Raw genomic sequence first — 19905 nt, 5'->3', positions numbered from 1 at the left:
CACAGGAGAAGGCGGGGGGAGACACACACAATACAGTTTGCTTGATGCACTGGGTGTGTCATGATTTGTACTTTGAAGAGATAGGCCTAGATAAAAGGGATTGGAGGGAATGCCACTGAATGGCACTGATTCCTTTCACTTTCAGGTTAAATACCTCAGGAGCAGCTCTAAAGAGTTTGATGAAGATGGGTTCTATGAGAGATGTGCAAGTCATCTGGCTGACAATCACATCTGTGACGGCATGGGTAAGTCCTATTGCCAACAATTCTGGCAAATAGGTGGTTTCTATGTTCTTTGATTGCAGGCACCTCACTCCCTATCACATATTGTTTTCTTGTTCACAACTGCTAGTTCAACTCTGAAACAAGTTACAGACTACTGTCCTTAAGCCAGTATCCCTGTTCAGTCAAGTTCCTCTCAGGCCTCGCTGTATATTCTGGGTTGTCTGTGCTTGAAATGCAGATGTCCACACATCCTCCCTTTGGCTGGAGTTCCTGAAGTTTACGGAGACTTTCTCCAACTACTGAAGGAAGAGCCACTTATGCTGAAGGAAGTCTCCTTAGGCCAGGGGAAGGCTTCAGACTCCGTTCAGTGGAGTGGTACGTGCCATCATGTATTTGATGGAGTGCAGCTCCTGAACCTTTTTGATAGTTCCATCTCCTCCTTCCTACCTTGTCCACTGAATAGTAGGTACAGCTGCATAACAATTCCTGGATGAGCTCCACCATCTATTTTTCTACAAAACAACCCCATGCTTGGTATAATTTGATGGAATGAGAGTTAGAACTGGCTCTGGGCGTATCCTTTCTGTCACCCACTTAGCTGTAAAATGGGAATTGTAGTGACGTCGTCTTTCTACCTAGACTCCTCCGTTTTGAAAAATGCAGTAACATCTATGATAATCAGGGCTTTTTTTGAGCAGGAATGCATAGGAACGCAGTTCTGGCTGGCTTGGTGCCAGGGGGAGTGGCCTAATATGCAAATGAAGTCCTGCTGAGCTTTACCCACAAGAAGCCCTATGTGAAACAATGGCGATGTCAGGGGGTGTGGCCTAATATGCAAATGAGTTCCTGCTGGACTTTTTCTACAAAGAAAGCCCTGATGATAACCATCTCATTAGCTTCTGACTTTTCTATAATATAGTGGGTTCTAGACATTGAAGAGGCGAGGTGGTAGTGATAACAAGCTCTGTATTGAATACAGCGTGGTAGGTGGCTGCACTAACTGAACTGCCTAACGGGGTCCAATGGGTCAACTATATACAACACTGGGTTCCCGCGCTAGCACGTACTTGGGTCATTCAAACCAGCAGGGGGCCCATGATTGGAGTAGGACAGTAGGGATTTGGATCCTACTGCCCATTGTTCCTAGGTCCCCAAGCTCAGTCCTTCAGGCTCCAATGAGCCAGGCAGAAAACCCATTTGGTAGCACTTAGATTCACATACATAACACTTTCCATTAGCAGTTATCTATTTCTTTCCATGTCTCTGTGTGTTTTACTGGTTACAGTGCCACTGCATAAATTATTGAGAAATTCCTGCCTGGCTTTTGGGGGATGGAAGGGGTAGCATTTGCAACTACCACTCCTAGTCTGCAGTGCTGTTTGTGCTCCAGGCAGTGCAAGCAATATCCCCGTTTTTCCCCCTACCGGCCTTCAGCATTGTCTGTCATTTGAGGGAGCAAGTGTAGCCTTTGCCTTTGTCCCCACCATCTGAACTTGCAGTGTGTATCCCAAGAAGCTTAAAAAGTAGAAAAAAACAAGGTATCTTAGACCAAAGATGTTCATTACCAGGCTATGGTGCTGTGCATAGGAATTTCCTCAAAGCCTTATTTGATTATAGTTCTTTTTTCTCAAGCTTTTCCCAATAATTTCACTATGTATATGTGTTGAAGCGAATGACTGCAACGACCACCAGTTCCAGAAAAGAAAAGAAAAAAGACAAAAAAGGACATTCACAACACTGAAAGGCATGCTTTCTTCAACTCTCACACTTCCCAGGTTCCATCTTTAGATGGTGGGTGGGTGGGGGGGAGGAATGGTGCTCCCTTTTGGAGTTGGACAGTCTGTATGAGACATTGTAAAACCCAGTCAAAGGGTTTTACAGCTGCCACTGTAAAGTCCTATGCAGAAAGAAAGATACTTTTAAATATGTGCTCATAAGTTCTGGGCAATAAATGGACTGTGGGGAAATGTCGGCATGCTTCACACCCTTGTGGAGTAGGGAAGTGGGAAATTTTTCAGAAGCACTTGCAGGATACCCAAACTTGAGTTAGCATCACTTACCTAATAAGATAAGGAAGGTTTGAAATTTCTGCTGCTGAGTGACATAGACATTGATCCTCCAAAGGAATTTAAATATGTCTAAGGAAGCAAAAAGGCATCTTGAGAGTGGATGTTTCGTTGTAGAAATGCAGCACCATTCAACCTAAGGTTATCATGTAATGAGGCACTGGGGACAAGAGGGGGGTGGTGGTTTGCAGCCACAATCCCTTAAAGAGGGGACAGCATCTATTCCTTTAGTATTCAATGACTTCTTCCAAAAATGACCGTCCCTCAAATTTGCGCAGTGAAGCTGCTGCTCTCTTGTATACCCCAATACAAAATGCTTAGTTGCCATGTTCAAATACATGCTGACAGCAGCCAGAATAATATGGGCAACCAAATGGAAAGCTGAGGAGTTTCCAAACAACAAAAACTGGAGAAATAAAATGGCAGAATATGCTATTATGGCCGAAATAACCAACTATATAAAGCAAAGGCTGGTCAAAGAATTTGAAAAAAAAATTAGGAAATTGCCATGCTTATTATAAGTAAAGATGAAATGCTTTCTGTTATCTCAATTAGTATAAAATTAGCATCAGCATGAATACAGCTGTATTAATATACTTTAGGTTGTTACAGACAATATTATAATTGCATAAATAATTTTGAAACTATGTTATATTTTATGACATAATTATACACTTAAGATTACAAAAGTTAGCTGTGATGAACATATAAACTTTATTATCTTTTTACATCTTTAAAATGTTTTTAAAAATACTCTCAAATTCAAATTAGACCATGATAACTGTATCACAGTCAAATTTGAATTTATATATATTAGGATATATTTAGTTCAGGTTTCACTTTAAATAAAGAAACCTGTTACAGCAAGAAATAATGAATGCTAACAATACAATAATAAATGTTAGGTTTTAGTAAAAAGCATAGTATGTAGAAATTACTGAATATTAGGTATCTCCCAATGCATGTTTTATGCTTATTCTGATGCTATTTGTCCTTAAAATGAACAAATAATAGATACAATACTTATAATTTCCCCGCCTTCTTTTCTGTACCCCTATCTCAATTTATAAGATAGATCCAAGTAGGCAGCCATGTTGGTCTGAAGCGGTAGAACAAAATAGGAGTCTATTGCACCTTTAAGACCAACTTAGTTTTATTCAGAACGTAAGCTTTCGTGTGCATGCACACTTCTTCAGACGAGGAATGAGGTATAGTAAGCAGAGCCACATATAGCTGGTGGGGTTTGGAATGCAAAGTGGTACAAAGTTAAAATCCAATAGCAGAATAGTAAAATTATCAAATTCAGAATACCTTTGATCTGGGTTGCTTTAGCGTGGGAAACCATAAAACAGTAACATGTCAGAATGTGAGAATGCCTGTTAATTATTCTATTGCTAATAAACATGGGTGACAATGGGGGCATTTTTTCCCCTTAACATGTAACATAAATATATACATCATTCTAGTTTTGCCATTAGGAAAAAATACATTAAACTACAGTGGAAGATGGGTTTCGTGTATGTAATGAGATAAACAGCCAATATCCCTTGTTTGAGTATGTCAATACAAAAGCATTATTCTGATAAAAAGGTAAAGATAGTCCCCTGTGCAAGCACCAGTCGTTTTCGACTCTGGGGTGTCATTGCTTTCACAGCAGACTTTTTACCGGGTGGTTTGCCATTGCCTTCCCCAGTCATTTACACTTTCCCCCCAGCAAACTGGGTACTCATTTTACCGACACACTATCCTAAAAGAGAAATACATTGGAATACTGTGAATATGTCGCCATACTTGGTGAAAGTGGGTTTAGCAAATGTAATGAGATAAAAAAACAAAACAACATCTCTGTTCAGTCCTGGGGAGGTGTTTGTACCAAGTTTCATAATAGTTTGTAATTCAGCAATTTCCCTCTCCATTCTGTTCTTGAAGTTCTGAGAGTGGGTTTAGCATCTGTAATGCTGGAAACTCGCGCCTGGCTTTTGACCTTTAAGTTTTGGCTGCGCCTTTTATTTAACTCTGATAAGAATTCTTTCACCTTTTTGATGCTGATGGACCATCATGCATCCATATGGTTGACCCTGATCCAAAAGAAAATCACATCCATAGGAATTTCCTTGGATGCATTTTATCTATCCTCTGCTCCTGCGGTATTTCAATCCATCAAACGCAGACTACTAGATATCCAGTTGCAACGTCTAACTGAGGCAGCTCGGAAAACTTGCTCCCCAAGCTATCTGGGTTTATCCCAGACTCCTGGGCTTTTAGCTCCCTATTTCCTCTTTTTAACTGATCCTCACCAAAGAAGAGCACTTATGCTGGCTAGATTTAATGCACTACCATCGGCCATCCTCTCCGGAAGATACCACAGAATCCCCCTCAATCTTAGACGATGCCCTTGTAGCCAAGGAGTCATCGAAACGGTCCCTCATGTTCTTCTGGACTGCCCTTTCTATAGCAGTCCACGAACAAGATACTTAGATGCTCTGCTCTCTGACCATCAAGGCCTTTCTGACAATGCCAAGGTTCGCTTTTTACTCCACGGAAAACAGAACTTTGTCACTACTCACGTTGCTTGCTTTTTACAGGTTGCGATCCAAATCAGAGAGGCTTTTACTCATGCATAGCCCACAGCTATTTTATGTCATTTAACTTTTGCTGTTTTTTTTAAGGTTTTATTATATTCTATAGTGTTACTGTTGGTTTTAAAGTATACTGTATTCTTGGGATGGTATGGTATGGTATGGAGATGAAAAACCAATATCCCTGTTCAGTCCTGGGGAGGTGTTTGTTCCAAGTTTCATAATATTCAGCAGTTTCTCTCTCCATTCTGTTCTTGAAGTTCCTTTGCAGTTAAACAGCTACTTTGAGGTCACCCACTGAATGCTTTGGAAGGTTAAAGTGTTCCCCCACAGGTTTCTCAGTCCTGTAATTCCTGATGTCAGATTTGTGTCCATTTATCCTTTGGCAGAGGGTTTGTCCTGCTTGCCCTATGTAGAGAACTGAAGGGCATTGTTGGCATTTAATGGCATATATAATGTTGGAAGATGAGCAAGTGAATGAGCCTGAGACGGTATAGTTAATGCTGTTAGGTCCAGTGATTGTGTTGTCTGGGTGTATGTGGCAGCAAAGTTGGCACTTGGGTTTATTGCAAGCTCTGGTTTATAAGAGAGAGAGAGGACTCCCATGCTCCATTCTTGCATAGGGCCCGGGAAAATGGAGTCACCCACTCCAAGCAGGCACAGAGAATAGGATTATTCTTTGTATTTTATTTGTCTGTAAAATTTGAACATATCTCATAATGAGCTTAGTGCCAGTTTTCCATGAGATTAATTTTTTTGATGCAAACATTGCAGTTTAATTGCCCATCAGTCCTGGTCAACAACATACTCGCCTAACAAATGCCAGGCAAAAAGCTATGAGAGAACTTCATTCCTGGAGGACTTTGCCTACTGCATTTAATTTTCTTATCAAAATTTTCTTCCTTTCCTCCCCAGAGGTGCTGAGAAAAGCCTCGGTACTGGCTCCAGATGCAGAACTTGAGAAAAGACTGCGAAAATTTGTAACAAGGAATGTCTTGAAGAAGGTACTTCAATGAGAGCCTGAATTACTGATGGTTTTCTGATTGCTGTAACATGATAGCTGTCTTCAATATTAAAAACCTGGAAAGGACAAAGGAAACATCCCCTGTGCAAGCACCAGTCGTTTCTGACTCTGGGGTGACTTTGCTTTCACAACGTTTTCACGGCAGACTTTTTTTTACGAGATGGTTTGCCATTGCTTTCCCCAGTCATCTACATTTCCCCCCCAGCAAGCTGGGGACTCATTTTACCGACCTTGGAAGGATGGAAGGCTGAGTCAGCCTCGAGCCGGCTACCTGAAAACCCAGCATCTGCTGGGGATCAAACTCAAGTCGTTAAAAACCTGGCAACCATGCAAATTGGGACTGCACTCTAACTGCAGTACTTCCAGTATGTACAGGTACCATGATATCCATGCAAAAGAATACATGTATTTTGCATGTGTGTATGGCATGCACAACCCAAATCTCTGAAAGTCCAGTGGTTGAATCACACATGCACATGCAGCATACTAAGGATAAGCATTCACTGGGAAAATACAATTCAAGATGCATGATTCTTGGCTGAACCATGAACTGAACCAAACAGGGAGGCTCATTCATGAAGTGAACCAGTTTGTGTAGTTTGTGGCCCTGCAAATCCGTTGAAGGAGACCACAGTCTCTTTAAAAAGGGGTTGCAGAAAGCCCAAAAAGCAGCTGAGTGGTGGGGAGCAGCTTGCTCCCTGCTGCTCAGTTGTTTTGGGCCGTCTTGTGCAGTCCCTTTAAAGTTTAAAAGGGCTGCAAAACAGTGCAAAAAAAACAGCTGTGCAGAGGGAGGTGCCTCCCCCACCTGACAGTGTTTTCAGGCTGTCTTCTGAAGTCTCTTTAAATTTTAAGGGACTGAAGAAGACTGTATGAAGAAAAGCTCTGTGGCAGGAAGGCACTCCCTACCCCGCTGCTCTTTCAGGCTGTCTTCCACAGTCCCTATAAACTTTAAAAGGGATGCAGAACACAGAGTGAAAAACAGTTGCACAGCAGGGAGGCACTTCCTGCCCTGCAGCTCTTTCTTCTTCCTGCAGTGCGCAATTGTTTTTTTGGTTTTTTGCTCCATCCACGAACCACCATGAACCACTGTAAAAATTCACTGTAGTGAACCCGTCATGAACTTTTATTTGTGAACTACGAAATTCATCACAAATTTTGCTTCGTGGTTTCGTTTGTGCCCATCTTTACAGCATACACATTTTTCCTGTTCAACTAACATGGCATTCACATGTATCGGAAAGATCCATACATGGTTGGGAGACTTCCAGTATGCATGTTAATCAGTTCAATTTTCTTTGCAAACTGAGCAAAAGTGGCTGCAACCTGCTTTGTTACTTATTTACTAAGACATAACTTTGTCGTTATCCTGTCATGCAAGTAGCTACTGCACAGGCACGACACTGTTCTGTACCCTGCTTGAGACAAATACCAATGGAAAACATTGAGGCTACCCAGTTAGCAGCAGGGGTAGAATTCTTGCAGGAGCTCCTTTGCATATTAGGCCACACACACCTGCTGTAGCCAAACCTCCAAGAGCTTACAAGGCTCTTTTTTTTAAGCTCTTGGAGGATTGGCTATATCAGGGGGTGTGGCCTAATATGCAAAGGAGCTCCTGATAGAATTCCACACCTGTTCATATGTAAATTCAATCGAGGTACATTTTCCTGTTGATCCTCTTTGCGATGGTACTTTCTGCATTATAGCTTACCTGCAGTCCAAAAGCAAGTAATGCAGCTTTTACAAGAGTTTCTGTACCATTTGTGAAAGCAGCAGCATTTTGGTGTTAAAAATTTCCTTGTCTCCGAGATCACTGAATGTGAACAGAGATGACCCTGTTTTTCAGATTGATGATGACCAGCCGCTGGAGTACTTGTCAGAACTTCGTCCAGTTACCATAGTCTTCGTGAACCTTCAGTTTGAAGAAAGCGCCAATACTCTCCACCTGTCCAAGGCTATTCAGGATGCCAGCATTTATATCACAGACACATTACGCCCCTTCAGAGGCAAGATCAACAAAGTCTTCATGTTTGACAAAGTGAGCCTTCTGATCATGGGTTGATTTGATTCCTTGGGACAGCAGCAATTTTTTGTGGCTATTCCAAAGAGATGTGTCACTAGTTCCAGTTCTACCAGTCATTACTTGCTTGCAGGACCCTGAAAACTAGTCTAATGTTTTGTGCTAGTGTGGTGTGATGTAATTCCTGAGAAAAGCAGAATGGTACATTTGGGCAGCACAAGTTAGAAGAGAGGTGAACAACCTTTTACAATCAAAGAGCCAAATTATGTCAAAATCCAGAGCAAAAGATCAAAATAAACAAGTGTAAGAGAGCTAATTTGTGTAACTAAAATACTATTTAACAATATTGATAATGATTTATTGACAGCATGGTTCTGTGAGTTGAGAGATGTGCTTTGCCCTGGAAGAGCTGAGTTCACATTCCAGCTCTGCAGATAGCCGAGGGTATGCTTCTTTTTCACCTGATACCTACAGCCCCACAATGGGACAAATAGTGTTTTGGGTTAGGAAAATAGTCCTAGTTCAAATCACACCCTGCAGCACTTGGAAAATAAGTTTCCCTGCAGCTGCCTTCTAGCTTTGAGGAATGCAAGTCATATTTGGACAGCCCTGGTCCAACTTGAGGCCAAAACTCCCATGTAAGTATCTTAAACCTTTGTTTTCCATCTCCTCAGTGTAAACAGTAATATTATTGTCCCTTGCCTAGACAGTGTGAGGCACTGAGAAACACGTGAATGTACAGGGCTGCATTACAAGTTAAGGAGAAACATCAGCATTCCTCTAAACTGTGGAGTGTTGTGAGGAAAAATTCTATTTCATGAGTTACTAGCATCAAAGTTGTGTGAGCCTACATCTCATAAATTAGTTTTTAGATTATTACCATAACCTTGTAAAAATCTCAGAATGAATTCTTTTAAACTGTATTTTAAAAGTGATTTAAACATTATTAGTGAAAACAGAATCAAGTCAAATTTCATTACAAAAATATTCTTCCTTTCTCTGGTTTCCAGAAATTTACACTGTCAATATTAATATTATTCCCATTAGACAGTTTAATTCTGATTAAGTTCTCCAGGTGATCTGTATCTAGCTGATTTCTAATCTTAGTTTTAATAGCATTCATCAAGCTAAAACTTTCTCTTAATCAGCACTTTTTTTAGTAAATGGGACTTTTGTTTACTTGTATTAATTACACTAAACCTAACTTTGGAAATAAACAAGGATAACATTGAAGTACCAGAGAAATAAGAAAAAGTATAAATTATTAATTCAATACCAACTTGTTCACGTTTGAAACACGCTGAATTCAACCAGATGCATGTTCATCTTATATACATGACTGACATACTCATAGTATTGTGGATTAATACTTCTCTGGCAGGACTTCTTAAAGGTTGGCTATCACAAATGCAATGGAAACCCAAAACAGGAATAGTCTTTTTAATCATCCTTTTTCAAAGAGGATCCCTATTGCCAGTAGTTTGTGAACATGCCTTTTGTAATCATTACATAGCTGCTTTTTGAATCAACCCTTTTTTGACATTCCTTTCTTCCCCCTCCCCAAAGGGCTGTACTTTCCTTTGCGTTTTTGGTCTCCCTGGAGACAAGCAAGCGGATGAGAGCGCGCATGCTCTGGATTGTGCCCATAAGATCCACGGCTTTTGTTCCACGTCACTCATGAAAGTAAAGTAAGTGACTGAGGGTAGTGATGCCAATGAGGTATATCTAGTGTGGCTAGGGTGACTTGCAGAGATCCACCTCCTGCTGCAGCACCAGAAATGGTTGCTAGTCCTGTTTGCTTTACACTTGCAATGACTGCCTGTGGTCTAGTTCCCAGCTGAGCATGCCTGGTATTGTGAAGAAAAATGAAAGCTGGGTGTCACGGCTGGGGCCGGGTCAGGCAAAGTCCAGAGGCAGTCCGAGGTCTGTAGCCAGTAAGCAGGAGGGTCCGAGGCGCCAAATCCGAATCACTGTAGAAGTATCGCAGGTCTGAGGTCCAGAAGCCGAGGTCAGGGAGTCCAGAAGTCCAAAGCCAAAGTCAGGGAGTCAGGAACCAAAGTCAAGCCGGAGTGGATGCTAGAATGTCAGGGAGATGACTAGTTGCTTCCACAAAGCTTCCTCCCAAAGCCCACAGCTATATAGCCCTCTGCTGGCTGTTGCCCGTTTGGGCTAATTGCTGGCTCAGGGAGGCAGCCAGGATCCTGTTACCACTCAAGCATCCTTGCTCTTAGAAGGGCCAGAATCCTCTCAGAACTCAGGGCTCAGGGAGCGTCTTGCTTGTGAGCGTGCCGCCCTCCTCCGATCCCTGAGGTCCTGCCGGAGGCGGTCACGCACACGAGCCACCCGAGAGGGCGAGGCAGGGGGGCTGGGATCTTCTCCAGCAGGAGGCAGGGGCACTGGTGCAGGTGGCAGGGGCACAGTTTCCTCATCAGACTCAACTTCCTCTGAAGGGTCCCCAGCACCCATGACACTATCCCCCCCCCCAGGGCCCCCCTCCGTCGAGGGACCTGGAAGGTCGGGGTGGTCGTTGTGGAACTGGTGCACCAAGTCCGGGGCATGAAGATTGTCCTCGGGCTCCCAAGACCGGTCTTCTGGGCCGTATCCCTCCCAGTCCACCAGGTACTGGAGGCCTCCACGATGGTACCGGGAGTCCAGGATCTGGCGCACCTCATATTCTTCCTCGTCATCCACCAACACTGGTGGTGGCGGCGGTGGGGAAGGAGTCCGAGCTGGGTCAGGGGGTGCAGCCGGAACAAGGAGGGAGCGATGAAACACGGGGTGAATGCGGAGGTGGGGTGGCAACTGGAGCCTGAAGGCGACGGGGTTTATTTGTTCAACGACGGGGTAGGGTCCAATGAACCGTGCATCCAGCTTGTGAGACCGACCAGGCCGGCGCAGGTAGCGAGTTGAGAGCCACACCTGATCCCCCGGCTGCACTGGAGGGCCTTCTTGCCTCTTTCGGTCCGCAGCCCGTTTATATGCCTCCTTGGCTTGCTGTAGCTGCTCTCGGAGCAAGTCTTGGCTGGCACGGAGTTCTTGCAGGTAGGCATCGACGGCGGGGACATTCGTGGGTGGTAGGATCGCTGGGAAGAACCGAGGGTGGTACCCGTAGGTTGCAGCAAACGGGGTCATTTGGGTGGATGAATGGACCGCGTTGTTGTATGCAAACTCCGCTAGGGGCAATAGAGTGGTCCAGTCATCCTGCTGGTAACAGGTGTAACAGCGGAGATATTGCTCTAGCGTGGCATTGGTGCGCTCTGTCTGGCCATCTGTCTGTGGGTGGTAGGCCGAGGACAGGTGCACTCGAGTACCCAGGCTGGAATGGAGGGCTTGCCAGAACCGAGAGGAGAACTGAGGGCCCCGATCGGAGATCAGATGGGCTGGGAGTCCATGCAGACGAAAGATGTGTTGCAGGTAAAGCTGGGCCGTCTCCTGAGCTGTGGGGAGTTTCGGGCACGGAACAAAGTGGGCCATCTTGGTAAATAGGTCGACGACCACCCAGATACAAGTCTGACCCTTGGAGCGTGGAAGTTCCGTGATGAAGTCCATCGAGATGGTATCCCAGGGTCCTGAAGATGTGGGCAAGGGCTGCAGCAACCCTGAGGGTTTGGCTGGGATGTCTTTGGCCCGTCGGCAGACGTCACAGGAGCTGACATAGCGGGCAACATCAGCGCGAACTCGTGGCCACCAGAATTCCCTTGTCAGCAAGTGGGTGGTCTTATGCTGTCCAAAGTGCCCGGCGGGTAACGAGTCGTGGGTCAGGCGTAGCACTTCTGCCCGCAAGGGCCCGGGCGGCACATAGAGGCGTTCGCGGTGTAGCAAGAGGCCGCCTCGAGTCGTGAACTCCCCTGTTGGGTCATCTTGGAGAGCCTGGAGGTGTTGCTGGACCCAGGGATCATTGGCCTGGCTAGCCCGAATGTCCTCCACGAGTGCTGGTGAAGTGGAGGTGGCTGCAAATACTGAGGGCGGCAGGATTGGAGCAGCGGGCGCGGTCTCAGTTGAGGCAGGGGCGTATTCCGGTTTCCGGGAGAGCGCGTCTGCTTTCCGGTTCTGGGTATGGGGGATGTAGGAGATCCGGAAGTCGAAGCGAGAGAAGAATAGGGACCACCGGATCTGGCGCTGGTTGAGACGGCGGGTGGTCTGGAGGTGTTCCAAGTTCCGGTGATCGGTGAGCACTTGAACAGGGTGGCGAGCCCCTTCGAGGTAATGTCGCCAAACCTCAAACGCCGCCTTGATCGCGAGCAACTCCCTCTCCCAGATGGTATAGTTCCTCTCTGCGGCAGTGAGCTGCCGCGAGTAATAGGCGCAGGGCTGTAGTGGCTGGGACGGCTCCTCGCGCTGGGACAGCACTGCTCCCAGGGCCACGTTGGAGGCATCAGCTTCCACCGTAAAGGGAAGCTGGGGGTCGGGGTATCTCAGGAGTGGCCCGGTGGCAAAGCGAGTCTTCAGGGTGGAGAAGGCGTTATCGGCCTCTGGGGACCAGTGGAAGGGTTCTTTGGGGCGGAGTAGTTGAGTCAGGGGTGTGGTCAGGGATGCATAGGCTGGGATGAATTGCCGATAGTAGTTGGCAAAACCGAGGAACCGCTGCAGGTCTTTGCGATTCTGAGGAGCCTGCCAGGTCAGGACCGCTTCTACTTTTTTCGGGTCCATGAGGATCCCCTGCGGTGACACGATGTGCCCAAGGAACTCGACGGAGCGCAGGTCGAAGTCGCACTTCTCCAGCTTGGCGTAGAGACCATGGGCTCGTAGGCGCTGCAGGACCTGGCGGACGTGCTCGGCGTGCTGGGCAGGATTGCGGGAGTAAATTAGGATGTCATCCAGGTATATGATCGCGAAGCGGTCGAGCAGGTCCCGGAATATGTCATTCATGAACCTCTGGAAGACAGCGGGGGCATTGGTCAGTCCGAAGGGCATTACCAGGTGCTCGTACTGCCCGTATCGGGTCCCAAACGCGGTCTTCCATTCGTCTCCGGGCCGTATGCGCACCAAATTGTACGCTCCACGGAGGTCCAGCTTGGTGTAGATTTGGGCCCCCTTTAGGCGATCCAAGAGTTCAGGGATCAGTGGTAGAGGGTACCGGTCGCGGATGGTGATCTTGTTCAGGGCCCGGTAGTCATTGCACAGCCGGAGCTCCCCACTTTTCTTCTTCACGAAGAGCACTGGAGCAGATAGGGGAGAGGTTGAGGGTCGGATGAATCCGCGTTTCAGGTTCTTGTCCAGGAAGTCTCGCAGAGCTGCCAACTCCGGCTCCGACATTGGGTACAGACGCCCCACCGGGAGTGGTGCCCCAGGTACCAAATCAATGGCACAGTCGTAGGGCCGGTGAGGGGGAAGCTGATCAGCTCCTGTCTCTTCGAAGACATCAGCAAAGTCCACATACTTCTGAGGGAGCTGAGGACCACCACTCGGGATGCCAGCTGCTAGAGTGGTGGGAGGAGTCAGATGGGGGCATGGGTCTCGGAAGCGTAGTTCCTGCTGGGCCCAGTCCACGATGGGGTTGTGCAGCTTCAGCCAGGAAAGGCCTAGAATCAGCGGGAAGCGAGGCATGCGGGCGACATCAAACCGCAGCTGTTCTTGGTGCTGCTGGACGTGGAAGGTGATGGGACAGGTCTCCTGGGTGACGGGGCCAGAACGGAGGAGGCGCCCGTCAATAGCCTCCACCAGCGACGGAATCCCTTTTGTCTGCACGGGGATCTGGTGCTGCTTCACAAAGGCGGCATCTATAAAACAGTGGGCCGCTCCCGAGTCCAGCATGGCATACACGAACAGCCAGCGTTCGTCAGGCAGACGGAGTTTGACTGGTAGCAGGAATGGCCCTGGGGTATCAGCCCGCTGTTCGGAGGACCCAGCTAGTCGCCCCAGGCTGGGGGGTCCACTTATGCCTGGGGCTGCCCTTTTGGCGGCGGTGGCAGCGAAGGTCCAGGTATCCGATGCTTAGCAGGGCAGCCAGAGGCATAGTGGCCTGCCGTGCCGCAGTAGAGGCACAGATTCTGCGTGCGGCGTCTGGTCTTTTCCTCTGGGGTCAGGCGGGGTCGAGCAGCTCCAAGCTGCATAGGCTCATCCTTGGTGCTGGTACTAGCTGGGGACGGGCGAGGAGCCAGGTAGCACGGCGCAGGGAGCTGGCGCCCTCTGGTCTTGGCTTGGCGGCGACTTTCCAGGCGGCCATCAATGCGGAGGCAGAGGGTGATAAGTTCTTGGAGCGTGGGTGGCTGCTCCACCCTGGCCAGTTCATCCAGGACCTCCTCTGCCAACCCCTCAGTAAACTGGTCCATCTGGGCAGCCTCATTCCACGCCAAGTCCTGGGTCAGGAGCTTGAATTCAGTGGCATATTGAGCCACCGAGGAGTTGCCTTGTTTCAGTGCCCTGATCTTCCGGTTGGCTGTGGCTGCTTGGACTGGGTTTGAGAAAGCAGCAGACAGGTGGGCCTCAAACCCCTGGTAATCAGTCAGTAGGGGAGAGGACGCGACCAGTAAGGGTGTGGCCCATTTGGCCGCCTGCCCCTTTAACAGACTGATGACGAAACACACCTTGGTTTTGTCATTGAGGAAGTCCCGTGCTCTCAGTTCAAAGTACAGCCGACACTGTGCTAGGAAGGCAGGAAATTCTTCGACGGCACCCCCAAATCTGTCAGGTGGGGGAACTGGGCACTTGGCTGGAGCACTGGCCGCAGGTTGTTGCTGCAAGTGCACTACTGCCTGTGTTAGCTGCTGTACCTGGGCTTGGAGCGCAGCCAGTAGTTCTGTGGTTTCACTTGCTTCAGCATCCATCCTGTGGAGTGGGTGTTTGTCGGTGGAAGCAATCTGTCACGGCTGGGGCCGGGTCAGGCAAAGTCCAGAGGCAGTCCGAGGTCTGTAGCCAGTAAGCAGGAGGGTCCGAGGCGCCAAATCCGAATCACTGTAGAAGTATCGCAGGTCTGAGGTCCAGAAGCCGAGGTCAGGGAGTCCAGAAGTCCAAAGCCAAAGTCAGGGAGTCAGGAACCAAAGTCAAGCCGGAGTGGATGCTAGAATGTCAGGGAGATGACTAGTTGCTTCCACAAAGCTTCCTCCCAAAGCCCACAGCTATATAGCCCTCTGCTGGCTGTTGCCCGTTTGGGCTAATTGCTGGCTCAGGGAGGCAGCCAGGATCCTGTTACCACTCAAGCATCCTTGCTCTTAGAAGGGCCAGAATCCTCTCAGAACTCAGGGCTCAGGGAGCGTCTTGCTTGTGAGCGTGCCGCCCTCCTCCGATCCCTGAGGTCCTGCCGGAGGCGGTCACGCACACGAGCCACCCGAGAGGGCGAGGCAGGGGGGCTGGGATCTTCTCCAGCAGGAGGCAGGGGCACTGGTGCAGGTGGCAGGGGCACAGTTTCCTCATCAGACTCAACTTCCTCTGAAGGGTCCCCAGCACCCATGACACTGGGACTTGGATGCAAGCAGTAGAGAAAGGTCTTTGAGCAATGGCTGTGGCAAGGGAAGAGGAGCCAGGTAGAGAGGCATAGCAAGCTGGATATGTCTCAGCAGGGCTTTTTTTGTAGAAAAAGCCCAGCAGAAACTTATTTGCATATTAGACCACACCCCCTGACACCAAGCCAGCCGGAACTGCATTCCTGAGTGTTTCTGCTCAAAAAAAAATCCCTGTATCCCAGGGATTCTGTGGCATTCTGGGAAAAGCAACTTGATACTTCAAGTTTGTGTATTTATGCATTTTCTGCTCCATTATTTTCTTGTAATAAATGTTTTGATAGAATAGTGTTTATAGTTCCACCCTGATGTTTCTTCTGTTACTGCTTTTCTCCCTAGCAGGGTCCACATAAAGCTTACAAAATAAAATTTAAATATATTTTTTAAAGCTATCTTTTGGGTGGATTCACTTGGCTGGCTCATCCAAGGTCTTAGTGAAAAGTATATGGGATTCTTAGGATGGTAAATCCTGAACAGTCCCACAGGCTTAGGCATTTCTATGCTTGCATGTCACGACACAATTTGTCCATCTGTTTTATGTCTTTATATTTGTTCCTAGCTTTGTTCTTTAGGCACTGGATAGAAGGAGAATACTGAGACATTCCAAGGCTGAAAGAGGTATCTAGATCTTTCCTTTGGCCTATTGACTTCATGTTCCTCTCCTTGTGTTGTAGGCTTGTCTCCGTTGGGATCACCAGTGGGCCAGTGTTCTGTGGAGTAGTTGGTCATCGTGTGAGACACGAATATACAGGTACAGGCAATGTGAACCACTGGTAACTGGCCACGCTCCATCTTTTAGCATTTGGGTGCTACAAGGGAAACATCAGTCCCCCCCCACCCCACTCCTACAACTACTCCTCCAAGGACTACCTCTCCCTATACACCCCCCCAGAGGGCATTACACTCATCTAGTAACAACTTATTTGTAATCCCTAGCCCCAGAATCATCTGGCTATTCTCGACTAGGACCAGGGCCTTTTTGGCTCTGGCCACAACCTGGTGGAACTCTTTGTCTAGTGAAACTCGGACTTGGCTTAGTTCTGCAGGGCCTGTAAGACCAAGATGTTCCACTGGGCGTATGGTTGAAGACTGTGGCAACTAAAAGATGACCTGGCCTCTCCATTGTTGGGCCATGACTTTTGCTGTACTGCCTACCCATTTTGTTATCTATCTTTGTCATGGCGCCAACTGATAGGTATGACAGTAAGGTTCCCAGTTCTGACTCAAGAAATATCTGGGGACTTTGGGGGTGGAGGACCAAGGTTGTGACAAGCATGATTGAACTCTGAAGGGAGTTATGGCCATCACATTTAAAGGGACCATGCTCCTTTCAAATGCCTTTCTTCCATTGGAAATAATGGAGGATGGGGGCATCTTCTTTAGGGGCTCATAGAATTGGACCCCCTGGTCCAATCTTTTTGAAACTTGGGGGGTGGGGTTTGAGGAGAGGCACCAGATACTATGCTGAAAATTTGGTGCATCTGCCTCAAAAAACAGCTCCCCAGAGCACCAGATACCCACAAATCAATTAGCCATTATACCCTATGGCAGGGGTGGGGAACCTTTTTTCTGCCAAGGGCCATATGGATATAACATCATTCACGGGCCATAAAAAAATATCAACTTAAAAAACAGTGCTCCACTGAGGAAGAATGATTCAGGCCAGCAAAATTAATGCAAATAATTGTGGGGAGAGCCTAATCTGGCACACACACACAAACACACCCCTGGCCCGCCGCCCTAGACAAATGCCTAGGTCCAGGGCTTTTTTGTAAAAAAAGCTCAGCAGGAACTCAGTAGGATATTAGACCACATCTCCTAATATTCTCATATTAGGTCACACACTCATTAGCATATTAGGCCACACCATCTGGGATAATCAAGTGCAAACTGAACTGTGACAGGAACTTTTCCACGCCCTGCAGCAATTCTGGCCAGCCAGCCAGCCAGCCAGGGAGGCTGCCGCACAGTACATCTGGGCCCTGTGGTCCCTGCCTGGCCCTGGAGAGGTTGCTGCACAGCGCTGCTGGGCCCCACGGAGGCTACCACATGGCTTGGTTTGGTCCAATAATCCCCAAGGGCGGCTTACAACATATAAAAACTAACATAAGAGTATAAAATTAAGCATAAAAGTTTAAACATTTCACAATTTACATAGTTAAAATCTAGACATTTCTCACGGTTATATACTTAAAACATTAAAAACATACAGCGATCTTACAAACTACACTCAGTTCAAGTTTCAGTGCCGGTTAGTTGTGAGCCAGCCGGAAGAGGACTGTCTTACAGGCCCAGCGGAATTGAGCAAGGTCCCGCAGGGCCCTTACCTCTTCTGGCAGCTGGTTCCACCAGGAAGGGGCCATTACAGAGAAGGCCCTATCCCTTGTAGTTTTCAAACGGGCTTCCTTTGGCCCGGGGACAACAAGGAGATTTTGAGTTCCTGATCTCAGTACTCTCTGGGGAACGTGTGGGAAGAGATGGTCCCTCAGGTAGGCAGGTCCTAGGCCTTTTTAACTGTGATGCTGATTTTATTGTGTTTAATTGTTGGAAGCTGCCCTGAGCCCTACCAAGCAGGGAGCGGAGCAGGACAAAAATAAATAAATAAATGTGAAGAAGTTTTCAGATGTGTCAGTGTCTGATTGAAGACATAGGCTCAAATTAATCCTCTCTCTCTCACTCTTCCCATGATAGTGATTAACATGTGGAATTCACTGCCACAGGAGGTGGTGGCGTCCACAAGCATATGGAGCAGAGGTCCATCAGTGGCTATTAGCCACAGTGTGTGTGTGTGTGTGTGTGTGTGTGTGTGTATATATATATATATATGTATATATATGTATGTATATAAATTTTTGCCACTGTGTGACACAGAGTGTTGGACTGGATGGGCCATTGGCCTGATCTAACATGGCTTCTCTTATGTTCTTATGTTCTTACAGTAATTGGCAGCAAAGTGAACCTGGCTGCCCGGATAATGGTTTACTATTCCGGGTTAGTGACCTGTGATGCAGTCACCTACTCTGAATCCAAGTTGCCGCCCTATTTCTTTCAAGAGGTCCCATTAACTCCAATGAAAGGCATTCTGAACCCTGGAACAATCTATAAATTTCTTGGTATCACAGAGAAAACGTAAGTGCTACCTTCACATACAGCAGGGAAAGGAAAAATCAGAGTGGACATTCCTTGGGCTGGCTGAAACCCCAGTGAGGGACATTCTTGAGAGGAAAATAGAGTCAAGGAACTTCAACTGCCAGAAGACTTCACTCCTCACATTCTGTTCTGAAAAGAAGGCAAAAATCTTATGGAGCAGAGAGCCATCAGTGGCTATTAGCCACAATGTATTGTTGAAACTCTCTATCTGGGGCAGTGATGCTCTGTATTCTGGTGCTTGGTGCTTGAGGGGGGCAGCAGTTGAAGGGCTTCTAGTGTCCTGGCTCCACTGATGGACCTTCTGATGGCACCTGGGTTTTTTTGGCCACTGTGTGACGTAAGAGTGTTGGACTGGATGGACCATTGGCCTGATCCAACATGGCTTCTCTTATGTTCTTATCTTGCTAATTTGATGTTCTTTTAATATCAGCACTCAGTGAAAAGATCGCATGATATATTTAGACCGGTCAACTACTGAAGAAACTTATGTATGATACAAAGTAGCTGGTAACACTTGACTATTAAAGTATGCTGCTTAAGGGTTATACCTTGATTCAGATAATAAAGGAGGGATATAAAAAGACATGCAAGAAAAAGAAATAAAGAAAAAGTTAACTCAAAACCCTCTTCTAAAGATAATGTAGGTATTTTGTCCTCTTTGTATAAACTTCTTTACTCATCAGGAAGTCCAAATCTTAATCATCTCCAGGATTTTCTAAATTCGAACAACTATTTCAGCAGATTTCTAACCAGCACAAACAGCTATTAGACAACCCAATCTCTGAACAGGAGGTCATATGAGCTTCCCAATAAAAGTGTAATTTAAAAAAAAACCCCTTAAAATATGTAGGACAGAATTTTTAAAGACTTTTCTTTATGCTTAGAAATGCTGGAATGAGAGGAAACTGCTTGGGAACAATCTACAGATGGTATTACCTAGTGGGGAACTCTAGACTCTGTGGGCAACGCAAGAACCAAGGGAGCTCTTGTAGGAATATATGGTGGGATATCAAGCACTTAGAATATTTTAGAGACAAATTCATAAAATAAGTGGTGAAATATTAGAGATTAATATGGAGATATCACCATGAGTGTATTTATGAATCTACTGCTCTCAGGGCTGACCCTAGACTGTTTGGCATCCTAGGCAATGCTAACTTCTGGCGACCCCCCCCCCTCCCAGTCTGATAACGTCACAAAGTCACATGGGGGCACCCAATTTGGTGCCCCCAGAAGGCTGGTGCCCTGGGCAGTTACCTAGTTTGCCTAGTGGCAGGGCCAGCCCTGACTGCTCTGGAAAGAAGACTAGAGGACAGTTATATAATCTGAGACACTTAATAGTTGCAGCTAGAATACTCCTTGCTCAGGATCAGAAGCAACGATTTTTGCCTAGTGCGGAATCTTTG

General features: G+C 46.9%; 1 protein-coding gene across 1 annotated transcript in view; it reads left to right on the top strand.

Annotated features, from left to right (window-relative positions):
* LOC132567373 (adenylate cyclase type 10-like) overlaps nt 1-19905 on the top strand; it is a 94534-nt gene that overhangs the window by 12504 nt on the left and 62125 nt on the right. Inside the window, exons 6-11 of the mRNA XM_060233047.1 lie at nt 146-245; nt 5785-5873; nt 7737-7928; nt 9477-9598; nt 16024-16100; nt 18289-18478. Of these exons, the coding sequence (XP_060089030.1) occupies nt 146-245; nt 5785-5873; nt 7737-7928; nt 9477-9598; nt 16024-16100; nt 18289-18478 (770 nt within the window). The remainder of the gene's footprint in view (nt 1-145; nt 246-5784; nt 5874-7736; nt 7929-9476; nt 9599-16023; nt 16101-18288; nt 18479-19905) is intronic.

This window comes from Heteronotia binoei, chromosome 2 (genome assembly GCF_032191835.1).
Source record: "Heteronotia binoei isolate CCM8104 ecotype False Entrance Well chromosome 2, APGP_CSIRO_Hbin_v1, whole genome shotgun sequence".
NCBI lineage: Eukaryota > Metazoa > Chordata > Lepidosauria > Squamata > Gekkonidae > Heteronotia > Heteronotia binoei.
Note: the sequence above shows the minus strand (reverse complement) of the source record. Positions and strands in the feature narration are given on the sequence as shown.